The sequence below is a fragment of the Mandrillus leucophaeus genome, unplaced genomic scaffold, assembly GCF_000951045.1.
Source record: "Mandrillus leucophaeus isolate KB7577 unplaced genomic scaffold, Mleu.le_1.0 Scaffold1599, whole genome shotgun sequence".
Lineage (NCBI taxonomy): Eukaryota > Metazoa > Chordata > Mammalia > Primates > Cercopithecidae > Mandrillus > Mandrillus leucophaeus.
This window is the reverse complement of record NW_012101586.1, coordinates 172688-186500: the sequence shown is the minus strand read 5'-3', so window position 1 is coordinate 186500 and position 13813 is coordinate 172688. Positions and strand designations below refer to the sequence as shown.

General features: G+C 40.6%; 2 gene segments (V, D, J or C); both read left to right on the top strand.

The window, feature by feature from the left end:
- LOC105536473 overlaps positions 1-10973 on the top strand; it is a 27341-nt gene extending 16368 nt beyond the window's left edge. The window contains 2 exon segments of the V gene segment in view: positions 9054-9059; positions 10852-10973. Of these exon segments, the coding sequence occupies positions 9054-9059; positions 10852-10973 (128 nt within the window).
- Positions 10974-11996: 1023 nt separating this feature from the next.
- On the top strand, positions 11997-12829 carry LOC105536472. The segment is given in 2 exon segments: positions 11997-12073; positions 12444-12829. Coding segments are annotated over 2 exon segments (435 nt in total).
- The last annotated feature ends 984 nt before the right edge of the window (positions 12830-13813 follow it).

The window sequence follows — 13813 nt, the reverse complement described above, 5'->3', positions numbered from 1 at the left end:
AAAGAAAGAAAGAAAGAAAGAAAGAAAGAAAGAAAGAAAGAGAAAGAAGAAAAAGGAGAAAAAGGAAAGTCCTCCTATTGTGACAGGAAGTTGTCGAGGCAGGAGGCTGTGCCTACAGGACAGTGCTGTCTGAACAAGTTTCGTGATCCTGTATGAATTTGCTTAGGATAATGGCCTCCAGCTGCATTCATGTAGCTGCAAAGGATATTATTTCATTTTTAATTGCTGCATAGCATTTCATGGCAGTACCCCATGTTCTTTATCCAGCCTACCATTAATAGTCATTTAGGTTGATGTCATATCTCTCCTATTGTGAACAGTGCTGCTATGAACATATGTGTGCACCTGTGTGTATAGTAGAATGATTTCTATTCCTTTGGGTATATATGCAATAATGTGATTGCTGGGTCGAATGGCACTTCTGTTTTAAGTTCTTTGAGAAGATGTCACACTGCTTTCCACAACTGCTGAACTGATTTGCATTTTCAGTTGTAGGAAGGATAGTTGTATTATGTTAGGGGTAACTATGACCTTACTATTGTCTGTATTTTAAGATTATGTATGATCTCAGAAGATGTGTGTGAGTTCAGCTTAGCAAGGGGTGGGCTTGTGATGGTTAATACTGAGTGTCAACTTGATTGGATTGAAGGATGTAAAGTATTCATCCTGGGTGTGTCTGTGAGGGTGTTGCCAAAAAAGGTTAACACTTGAGTCAGTGGGCTGGGAAAGGCAGACCCACCACTGATCTGTGTGGGCACAACCCAATCAGCAGCCAACACAGCCAGACTATAAGCAGGCAGAAAAATGTGAAAAGAGACTACCCTCCCAGCCTACATCTGTCTCCCATGCTGGATACTTCCTGCCTTCGAACATGGACTCCAAGTTCTTCAGTTTTGGAACTCTGGCTGGCTCTTTTTGCTCCTGAGTCAACAGATGGCTGATTGTGAGACCTGGTGATTGTATAAGTTAATACTTAATAAACTTCCTGTATTAGCAAGTGACCTAGAGGGACAGAACTAACAGGATATATATATATATATATGAACACATACATATATATATGCACACATACATATGTATACACACACCCTCACGCACACATACACATATATGTGTGTGTGTGTGTATGTGTGTGTGTGTGTGTGTGTGTATATATATATATAAAGGGGAGTTTATTAAGTATTATGTTACTGGATCATAAGTTCCACAATGAGTTGTCTGCAAACTGATGAGAAAGAAGAGCCAGTCCGAGGACCAAACTGAAGAACGTGGAGTCTGACGTTCGAGGGCAGGAAGCATCCAGCATGGGAGAAAGATGTTGTCTGGGAGGCTAGGCCAGTTTCTCATTTTCACATTTTTCTGCCTGATTTACATTTGCTTGCAGCTGATTAAGTTGTACCCACCAGATTAAGGGTGGATTGCCTTCCCCAGCCCACTGATTCAAATGTTAATCTCTTTGGGCAACACCCTCACAGACACACCCAGGATCAATACTCTGTATCCCTCAATCCTGTCAAGTTAACACTCAGTATTAACCATCACACTCCCTTTCATATATATACACAGCCACATACATATATATACATATATACACACACATGTGTATATCTTTAATTCTGTCACTCTAGAGAGCCCTGACTAATACATCTACACTTTTGATGACCTATTTCTTTTATTTTAGGTCATTTATTTCCCCTGGGTTGCCTACACTCTCTTCTTCTCACTTCCTTGTGAAGGACATATAAGCCTCTGGACCTCACTAGGTCAGGGCATGTCCCTGCCTTGCACTATCAATGATACTTTTCTCTTTTACTCTTTAGCAATGAGGGAACGTCATCCTTATCCAGATGCCAGCCTCCTGCCTCACATCCAGGACAGAGAGTGTCCATCTCCTCTCCAGCAAATGCCCATGTATGTGGGCATGGTGGCACATCCCTGTGATCCCAGCTACTCCGTAGGCTGAGGTGGGAGAATCGCTTGCGCTTGAGAATTCAAGATTTCAATGAGCCGTGATCACACCACTGCACTTCATGCTGGATGACTGAGTTAGACCCTGTGATTTTTCCCCTGCGTTTTACACAATTTTTTTTGCCTCTTTCTTCTATTAATTTGTGTTTTGCTCATTCATTTTCTGCAAACTTTTAGAGGGCAAATAGGAAGTTTCCCTTTTTCCCTCTAAAGAGTACGTTCCTCAATTTCAGGCCTCTCAATAGGCAGCAAGAGGGTGTGTGCAGGGGATCCTCTACAGTGATTTGACCACTCCCAGTCAGGCATCAGTAATACTCCCCAGAACCCCAGGCTGAAGCCCACTGATGCCGATGCGGTTCAATCCACTTCCTCTGCGACTGCACCAGGCTGAGATGCCTTGGCCCCTGTTAAAGGTGTGAAATATAATGGGTGCAAATCTGTGTTCAGTTTTATCCAAATCCAAGTGCTTTCCTACTTTTCCAACTTCCTTGTTTTTCTATTTAACACTCATTGCTCACTCCGTAAGAGAGTAGAGATGGCATTCTCCACTAGTTATCCTCAGGGGGAGCTGGCTGAGGACAATAAGTAACACCTCGGTTGTGAATGTCAAATAGATTTTGTAATTTCATATCAGATGCAAGATCCTAATACTAAATTTTTTTATTTCAATTGTCTCTTGCTGATACGAAATGGTACTTCTCGAAATTCCAAAAGCTGGTTTAAAAATAAAAAGCAAATCCTGAAAGATGTAGTATACTACAGATTTAGTATTTTCCATGAATCACTGGGAAAATAAAGGATAATATAAATCTTTTTATTCCCCATAGTGCAGAATTTAAGATTTGGCAGACTGCAGGAATGGGAGCATTAGGGGAATACAGGAGAGGTCAGCTATTGTTCAGTTAAACTGCCTTGGGTTATGGTGGGTGGGGATGTGGATGGTGGTGGGCTTGGCAGTTGATGTGGACCCACAAAGGAGCCAAATATGATCCTTGTGTAGAACCACAGAGTTGAAGGCAATGCTGCCTGACATCCTGGGTGGAGCCTGTGCCACTGGGAGTCTCACAGGAAAGTAATGTCGTGAATAGAGCTTTAGGTCTGTAATCACCAAAGGTTTAGTGAAGTTCCTGTACAAGGAGACCTGCGGTCATGTCAATCAGTCCGAGTCAAATCACAACAGCCAAGCAGAGCTTTGGAAACTCATTCGGCCCCTAGAGGAGGTTTAGCAGAGAACACTGGTTGGGTCTGGAGATGTCACAAGCACTGATACGCTGAGCAGAAGGCCAGGCAGGGTCTACACCTGCAGGGGGTGCAGTGGGGATGGAGGTCGATGTTCATGATTCGGACATGTATTCAGGATGCTCTGATCAGTTTTGGGGATTTGGAAGAACATGCTGAGTCTGTGGGAGTTTTGTGTTCTTCTAGCTCTTCTCCTCCAGGCTGTTTAATGAGTCAGACCTCAGCCTATGCCCCACAGAGGACACAGGTCATGTATAGAGGCTGCCCTGTGCAATCCCTGAGGGTCAACCTGATTCTCCGTTCTCTGGAGAGTCCCTCTGCTTGTGCCGAGAGATCTTATGTCCACATGCAAACTTGGTGGATATGGCAGGAGGACAAAGACTCCGACCAGCGGCAGTTAAACTAAAAGGAGTGCTTTTCATTTTGAAATTTTAGGTCACTTAGTTCTCATTTCTTCTACTGTTCTCTGATGTTATTAGTATAAACCTTTGTATTGTTCTATCTCCAGGTTCTTGCAGTGGTTCTTTTAGCCTTTCAGCCCCTACATTGTTGCCTCAGAATAGAAAGATTCCTTTTGAAACATACTAGTCACTTAGAAATGACAGTTTGGGTATGAAATTATCAGAAAAATAAAAGGTTTTGAAGTAAATAAATGTATAATTTTTACACGATATGGTCAGTACCTGAAAATATATCTGACTCCAATATTCTAACAGTGATGGGATGGAAAAAGTATGTTTTGCATGGTGTCACATAAAATAATTCTTCAAAAATATTTATGAACGAATCATGGGCAAATCAGTCCATTTCATGAAATGATATAATCATCATATGGAATTGTTTGTATCCAAAGGAAAAAACAACTTTTTTTCAGTTTAAAATAATCAACCCCATCAGAAATGATTGTCTGTTCTAGGATGATCCACACCACTGTAAATGAAGTTAAAACTGAATTCCCCAGGAGAAATGTCAAATAAATGAATAATGAAAGCATGGTATATAAGAAAGAATCTGTCACACATACAAAGATGGACAAGTCTTCAGAGGACTTTTCTACACATATTCCTGAATGACAACACACATCGAACCAAAAATACGTTGATTTCACTTCCACAATCAAGAGTGTGGATCTAAAGATAGCACAATTAAAATTAGGTTCTTAACCCAAAAGTCCAAAAACAAAGAATAGATAGTTTACAGAAAAGAGTTTGTGAAGCACAGAATGACAGATCTACAGAAGGTATTCATAAGTGAGAAAACACATCTAACTAAAATTCTCGGGATTTCACCATCACAAACACCACTTTGGAGCCTGGAGATGCTGCACAGCCTTCTGTGAGCAGGACACCCACCAGGTCCCTGCACAGTGTGATGGCCCCAAAAATAAACCTCAATGGAAATTCAGCCTCTCAGTGTGCAGGAGCAGCTGCGGTGTCAGGGGCTGTGTCTCCAGCAGTTGGAGTCAGGTGGGCTCAGGGAGATGACTGGAAAGCCTTTGAGGAAGGAAGAGGCCATGAGGCCTCAGTCACAGGCACAGGTTTCTCTTCTATGTGAACAGGGCCAGGGTCCTCCAGGACACCTTCCAAAGCCTCCTCCTTTCTCCACACACAGGGTGCTGAAGTCCCACTGACCCTCCAGGGTTGGCTGCCACATCATCCCTGGAGCAGCCCCTAAAGTTCCCTGCTGTTCTCATGGCTGTAGGGATGCTCAGTCATGCCACTGTAAGGGGACCCTAGTATGTCCTGTCCCCACTTGCTGCCACTGATGACCTTCGCGGTACTTCTCCATGCCTTTGCCCAGAGACCACACTCTCACCAACTATCAGGAGGATGGACGGCGGCCCGCACTCCGTGATGTTTGGCATATGAGTAAGTCAGGGCTCCGGGTAGTCTCATGTTTGTGCAGCTCATAATAATATCACATAGGAATCCTATTTTGACATTCCCTGACTCCACATTCTCTCTGAGTAGTTACTCACTCTGCCCATCCACCCTAATACTTTCTTCTTGTGCAGCTGCTAATGATGTTTTCATTTGGAGACTGATATGACTCTATTGGTGGAATACTAGATGTGTGCTTGTCACATCCTCACATTTCTAACAATAAACGACTGTTCTTTGGAGTAACATTTGTTCTTTGTTTCCTAGTTTGTCAGGATTACATTTCCAGTGATTGATGTGGAAAGTTCTTTGATAAAATGCATTCATATTGCTATAAATTAACTGAACTTTTTTGAATCTCATAAATTTGGATATGCGACATTTACTTTCAGATCAAAGTACTTTGTAATTTCCATGTTTGTTGTTTCTTTGCCCCAAACTACATTTAATGGTACTTTACTTATTTTCCAAATATTTAGATTCTTTTCAGCAAATTTTTAAAAAATTAAATTTAGAATTTCAGTGGCTTTATGGGTACGAGTGGTTTTTGCTTACAGTGATGTATTGTATAGTAGTGAACTCTGGGCTTTAATTACCCATCACCCAAATAGTGTACCTTGCGCCCAATAGGTAATTTTTCATCCCTCCTTCTTCTCCCACCAACCCCCTTCTGATAACTTTCTCTTTCTGATTTCTAATAAATTCCCCTCAGTTATGAATAATTTATTTTTATGATATAATCAGCTTGATTTTATTGAAATATCTTGTTGCCCAAAATATAATGTATCATTAGCCAATGTTTTGAAAGACCACGGAATCTGCTGTAGTTTGGTGGAGTGTTCTCTAAGTACCAGTCTTGTCCAGATGGTTGATAGCCTTGTTCAAATTGTCTGTGTCTGCACTAGCCCAAGGGGTTGGGGTGCTTGCATTTCAACCTGGACCTGGTGCAGAGCCCTTTTCTATCCTGAGTCCCACTCACGACTGCAGAATTTCATGTTTCCTGGTGGGCCAAACCTGTATTTCAAGGGGTAGAAAATGTAGCCTCCAGAAACCAAAAAAGTCCTATTTGTGGCTTCCTTCTTTGAAAGACAAAGACACACACTAAAAACACTGGAATAAAATAAATACTCCTGTAATCCTGAACTCTGATTCACTCTGCCTTTATGTTACACGTATTACAATGGCCTTATTAATGGGGACACCATTTAGTGCCATTTGATGGAAGCTGTAGAGACGAATGTCCAGATTCAAGGTGCAGAGCAATACCAGCCAGGGGAAATCAGCCTCCCAACCACAGCCACGATACGACTAGGCAGCCACAAAGAGTTCCCAAGTAACTTTCTGATCATTTACCTGGTCGTGGTGCAGTATCTGGACTTGCTCTCCAATGAGGAGGATTTAAAATTTAAAGTTGTGATGTCCTTGATTCTATTGCACCAGCTTTCATCTGGTCTTTCTGTCAGCCACTCACAAGGGTACTCAAGTCAAGTCAAATTCTCTGAAGATATGATTGTCTTCTTACAAATTCTAGAGAAAAGTTTGATTTTAGATTTGCCTAGCAAATTAAATATTTTAATGCCATTAATATGGTCATTTAAATGGTATACTTCTCTTAGACTCTTTGCAAATGTTAACCTGGGGCAAATTTCATAACAGGTTTCTCTTTACTTTCATTTTCCTCTACAGTTTCTGGGTAAGATGACCTACTCGGAGAAAACCTATGAAATTAGCTTTAAGCCAAAACAAAATCATTATTTTGAAATTAATACCATCACAAGCCAGAGACAAAAGATATTGCTCTTGCTTTATGGTTTACTTAGGATTATCATTGACTAGTAAGTATTTGCTTCAATCTTCCATAAAATCAATAGGTTTTTTCCTTTTATTTTGGCTTACATGAATAATTGTTGTATAAACAGTTTTCCTGGGGTAACTGATTTGTATACCTTCTTATTTTCAGTTTCAATTTTCCCCTAGGGCTGCTGGGATTCCAGAATACAAAAGAAACCATTTTCTAGGCTAAGGATGTTTCTAATTTACCAGGGTAAGACTATTAAATATGAGTGAGATCCAGCTAAATCAGTGTCGAGCAAGAAATTATGCCTCTAGTCCTTTGTTAAACATGATAGTTTTATTCTTGACTGCTCCTGGGAAGTTAGAATTTATTTCATTTTTTAACTGGTCTTTCATTTTTTTTTTGCTAGTAGATATTTCAGAAGGGTTAATATCTAGAAGTATTCCAAAGTAAGGGCAATTAGCTCTTCATAAAGCATTTACACTTGGGTGGTCTTTAGCTACTGCCCAAGAATGACCACATAATAATAGAGTTCACTACCGTGATGTGAAGCTGCTGCTTCCAGAAGGGTAGAGTCAATATTTCCAGGTGTCGGTGCAGAGGCTGTAGTATTATTATTAATTATTATTATTATAAGACAAGAAATGAGCACTAAATACTTTATTCGGCTCTTGTCTGTTTCCTTTTCTGTACTTTTGATTTTTGCTAACAGGAGGTGAAAAGAAGCAGTTAAAAAAGAAATTCAGCTGACTTTAGAACTCAGTTTAATTAATTTGAACACTAATTTTTCTCTAGTGTCTTAAACATTATTAATTATATTTTATATAAGTATTTGCTTGTTTCTTAAAATTGCTTAACATGAAAAAAACGATGAGAGTGAGATCTCGCAAATTCTATTTTCATTTTTTCTACAGGTAAACTCTCTTATCTAAGTTAAAAGTAAATAAGTTATTCCACTTTATTTTCTTGTTATAGACATTGAAGTTCTTATATTACCTGCAGCTTCTACTACAGTTTAAATGGCTAGAATCCCCAATTCAGTCTCTAGAAACTTCTTGCGATCTTCATTTTCCATCTTTCAAGTAAATCAGGTTTTACTGTAAGGTCTCAAGACTAACTTCACATTCAAAGAGTAGAAAAATGTTACTAACCTCTCAGGCAATCTATGGTTTTATGGAGTTTTACTTTTGAGGACAGAGACCCCTTTCTTCAAGGGTGTGAACTCAAAGTGAACCTAAGAGACACAGAACGCTCAGGAAGAAAACGGACTCATGCCTACACTTTGTGCAGTTGGTGGGTGTGGTGGATTCTGCAGAGATATTAACAAGCATAGAGGAGAAGCCCACCACTTAATCCCACAGCTGTGTGGATAGTTTCATAGGATTTCTGAAAACTTTTTCGAAGAAAAAGTAAAGACCAGAATTAAAACATTTGGAAACAGGTTCAGATGAGACAGATCTAGAACAGGGTCTGAAGATTCAGAAAAGTTCAACATGGAAACAATGCTATTTCTTTCAATTTTTGGAGAGAGAGATTCTCAGAAGCAGATGATGCACATTCATGGAGTCTAGACTCCCTGTGCTCTCTCTGTGGTCCAGGATATTTACCCATGATCTATGCTCCAGTGAGATACAGTTTCAGTTAGTGAGACAGTGCAGAGGGCTTCAATCCCAGGTACCTGGGAGCCAGGAATCCATTCACAGGACCTGCAGCTTCACAGATGGGAGTTCCCTTTGTGGGTGACTTGGTCTGAATTCTCATCTAAGGACAAAATCTCACCTTTAATTAAAAGAAGGTTCATTGATGCTCAGGTAGGGAACAGGCCTGTGTGTGTCTCAGCCTCATCCATAGCAGTGTGGGTTGGCATTATCTGGACTAAAACAATCTGTAGAAAAAAGTCTACATGATGTGTAGCAGTGATCTATAAATGAGAATGCTATGTTGTTTATTTCGAAACTATAGGCTTAGTTCTCAATGGCCTGTGCCAAACTCAACTTTTAAAATGTAATTGTTTTAAAAACAACCCAAATAAGAATATTTTTAACCTTTTCGAAAATACTTAATCTATGTATCCAGATGACCTCACCCACATCTGTTAGCAGTAGGTAAGACAAGCTCTAGTTTATGAAAACCTTAAACTTAGTACTGCCCTCTGTAGCTCTCTGACACAGAAACTCCCCACTGTGCTGCTGTGTGGCATCCCCTAGATGCATATCCCTTCTCCAGTGTCCCACCCATTTTCAGAAACAACCCTGGCACCTTAGTCTCCAGACTACCTCCTGCTGTGAGGGACTTCTCCCTGCAAACCTGTCAAAGCTTCATCCAATAGAGGGCACGTGTGCTGCTGCCGTCTGTGGTCATCTCTTTTTCCTTGGCCTTGGTCAGCCCACAAATCCCTCAATCCCCCTACAAACAGGATCACCGTGTCCATCCCATAGACACTGACTCCCGGTAATGAACACAAACAATTCCACTTCCCAGACTCTCTTCCCAAGTCATATGAGTAATACAGTTGCTTTCAATTATGTGGATCCCAAACTAACTGCATCAGGAAAAGGAGCCACAGCCACACTAAACCTTGCCTGTAGAAGTCCTCCTTCATTCAGGTGACCACTGTTCAGATGAGAGACACACAGAGTTCTGCTCCCACCCTAGTTCAACTGTAGGCTGCTCTTACATCTTCTCTGTGTCCACTGTGGACTGACCAGTGTCTATGGGATGGATCACCCATATTGCTTGCTGTTCTGAAAGCGCTGGCATGATGTGTCAACAGACAAGAGGGGGAGGTTTCTGTTTAGAATTAGTAATAGTCTTCCTTAGGTCTACAGGTTAAATCAGGTAATTTCAAAGCCTGTTTCTGACTAAAAAAGGATTTGTACAAGTTTTTACATTTTCTGGATATGTAATGCAACAAATCATGAAATTTTTGTTAAAAATCCCAGGGATAGGCCTTTTTAATGGTTCATTCATTCTCACAGGAAATAGCAATGCTTTCTTAAATTCAAGCAATCTAAATACTTTGCGAAAATAACATTTTCAAGAATTGACTTACAGTAAAAGAAAACGGGACACATTTTTTACTGTTATTCACTTTCTGGAATTCAAATTTTCATATTAGATAACAGATAAAACTTGTTATTCATTTAACACCCTTTCAGAATAATTATTTAAAACTAACAATAAAATAGACCTTTTTTTTCTATTTTCCTTAAGCTGTTTATGTCTCCTTATTCTATTCCTTCACCTTCTGATATTTCTGACTTTTTTCACTATCATGATTAAGAGTCTGACCTTTTCAACACCAAGAAGCAGATCAGAATTTGTTGACATTATAAAAAAAAGTCAAGTACACAAAATTTGCAAAATGTGGTAAAAGAGTAAATAAAATTTTAACAGTGAAATATGAGACTTTTATTTCAATCCTACCTTATTGCTACTGTTTGATATGGTCAACTCATAATATTGTCACAGAGTTCAACATTTGAAGGTCAATATCATTTTTACTCAAGTATGTTTTCCAATCTTATTTAAAATTGATAGTTTGGTAGATTCCCCAGAAGATATTCAGAACAACCTTTCTTTACAATCTTACCTACAAAGGCATTTATTTGTGTTCTTGGGCAAATAAATATGACTTTGTGTTAAATTACCCAAGCTTACATCAATCACACTACAAGCTAGTCCTTCATTGTTCCTGGATTATTAGTTTTTTTCATAAATGTGACTGTCCTTGTGAAAGTATTTATTGTTGGTACCATGATTCAGATAGCGTTCAATGGGATATTAAGCACATCAATGACAAATAAAGAATAATGCAGTTGTCTTTCTGTTTAATGATCAGCTGAATGGGAGATTCACATCCCTAAGCTCTGAGTATCTTTACATAAAGTCAAGAAAATATCAGTTACAGGTACAGGTTACCCAGGGACATAAAACTGTGAATGCAGTTCTTGTTGTTTACACATACAGAATTTCCTTCTGATCTGTGGATTCATGGCTGTGGCTGTACCACATCCAGGATGGGGGAGACTCAGGTCTCACTCAGAGTTGACAAGAACCTAGAAGCCCTGTCAGGACCTGATTCCACATGACCAGGGAGACTGTGTGAGAAGAGATTTTCTAATCACCACTTGAAAAAACATAATGCAAAGTTATGTTTTATTTGTTCTGTATCATTAATCTAGAAGATTCTTCCCTTAAGAGAGTCCTCTGGGCCAGGCACAATGGCTCACACCTGTAATCCCAGCACTTTAGGAGGCCAAGGCAGGCAGATCTCCTGAGGCCCGGAGTTCAAGATAAACCTGGACAACATGGTGAAACCCCACCTCTACTAAATAAATATAACAATAATAAGAAAGGAACTCCCTGGTTAACCTTGTATATGTGAGATGATTGTGATGAGATAGATCCCAGACTGAACAACTGGTCACCAGGACTTTTATGTTCACTGCCTGAGGCACAAAATTGTGTCTCTCTTTCCTCTTCCTTACACTGGATTCTTGGGTCTAAATGTAGAGGCTCACATCATTCTCTCTGTGAGGCCCTTGGACAGAGAGCTCTTATGCGGTTCACTCACCAGGTGCCAGGGCAGGGTAGATTCTAATATTTGAGTTGAACGTTCTCGAACAGTTATCCTGGAAACAGTAGATACCAGACAGCCCTTGAACTGGCTCCAGGTCGCTTTTTATCTGCTGGCTCTCAGTCCAGTAGTGCTTGTGGGGATGGGGCTGATTCCTTCTCTAGATTGACTGGGAGGGAGTCCAGCAAGGTGGCATTCACCTCCCAGAGATGTATCCTGGACACACATTTCCACATGGTCAGGGTTCTGGTGCTTTCTTACAGTCATGCCCTACACACTGCATCCCTACAAAAGGTCCCAACTTTCCCCTTCAGATCCTTCTTCCCTTGATTGTGGGCAGACTTGACTGAATCTATCTCTGTTTTGTTGCAAGGGACAATTTATATCACATTGTTCGCAGAAAAGACATTCCTCCTGCCCCATCAAATTTTTCCACGCCACTGCACCTACCAGGGGATTTGCATATTGTCCCCTAGGGAGGACCTTCCCTTGTGAGTCTAAGATAAAAGCTCAGCTCTAACCTTGCCTTGACTGATCAGGACTCCTCAGGTCACATTCTCACAATGAGGCTCCCTGCTCAGCTCCTGGGGCTACTAGTGCTCTGGCTCCCTGGTAAGGAATGAAGGAGATCAGGGAGGAGAATTGGGTGGGAGGTGAGTTCTGTGGGCTCCACAGCTTCACATGTTTATTCCAATAACGTGATAGAGTCACATGGTCCATGCTCCAGGGAATGGAATTCATGTGTGTCTGAGGAGTAATCAGGATTCACCTCCAGGGAAAGATGACCAGTGCTCTGATTCAGAGCTTGAAAATAAAGACTTCCCTGCTGGCTAGTAAATAATGGTTTTATTTTAGAAAGTCTACTTTTCATGATATAAATCAAAACTTTAAAATGTAACTGTAAATTAACATCAGAAGAGAAATTATGAAAGTTGCTCATAATGTATTTATAAAAACTTGTACTACTTTGTTATTTTTTCAGGGACCAGTGGGGATATTGTGATGACCCAGACTCCACTCTCCCTGCCCGTCACCCCTGGAGAGCCGGCTTCCATCTCCTGCAGGTCTAGTCAGAGCCTCCTGCATAGTGGTGGAAAAACCTATTTGTATTGGTACCTGCAGAAGCCAGGCCAGTCTCCACAGCTCTTAATCCAGGAGGTTTCCAACCGGGCCTCTGGAGTCCCTGACAGGTTCAGTGGCAGTGGGTCAGGCACTGATTTCACCCTGAAAATCAGCCGGGTGGAGGCTGAGGATGTTGGGGTTTATTACTGCATGCAAGGTATACAGCTTCCTCCCACAGTGCTACATCCTCGAACAGAAACCTCCCTGCTGGGTTGGCCCAGCTGCCCACATGTGCTGCTTGTCTAGGGGAGCAGATGAGCAGAGTCTCTGAGTCCGCAGAAGAGAAGGCTGTTGGAGACGTCAGGGTGGCGTTTCCTGCTGAGGATGCTCGTCCATGAGAACCTCAGCATCACCTCCAATGCCACATGTTATGACCCCACCAGCTGTCAGCCTGGAGAAGGCATCAGCAGGAGGAGAATTCATGTGGGGCTACGTGCCCTGGGACCAACCGGCTATGATGAAAGGAGAGTGAATGAAAGCTCACATCCTCACCCTACCTGTCTTGCCCACATTTGTCAAGTTCAAGTAGCTGTCAGAATAACCAGATCATGGAAGTAGTCTAGTGACAACACAAGTAGAACACATATGGGAAATGACCAACTTGGGGTTTGTTTCATACACGATGACACTTAGTCATACTGGGGAACTCATAGTCTCCCATCGTCCTAATTCTGCTCTCTGACTCACACTGAACACTCCTCTCTAGTGTTTTACGGGAGAAAGCATTCTACACTAACTGTCTAGAGGGAAGTATGGCTAAGAACACGAAGTAAAAATGTTTGATATTGGATTATTCAAATAGACTTTGTAAACTCATGGTAGGTATGAGATCCTAACGTGAAAAATTGATTACTGTTAATTATCATTCAGCAAGTGAAAAGCAAGCTTTCACAATTCCAAAAGTGGCGTTTAAAAATAACTGCATAAACTCAAAGATAAAAAATATAAAGTTTATTTCAAGTACAAAGGAAACATTCAGAATTATGTGAGATTTTTATTTCTCTTCCAAATTCTAAAAGTTTTGAAAGTATTTAGGCTAAGTTCTATTTTAGAGTAGAAATTTATTACTATGTTTTCATAAGAAAAGGTTTGAAAGAATACAGAAATGCATTATTTTCACATGATTACATCATTACCTGAAAATGAATCTGAATTCTGTGTTTCGATTGTCAATGCATGGAGCATCTATGCTTTTTATAGATTTTATTAAATATAGTGTTCTAAATGATA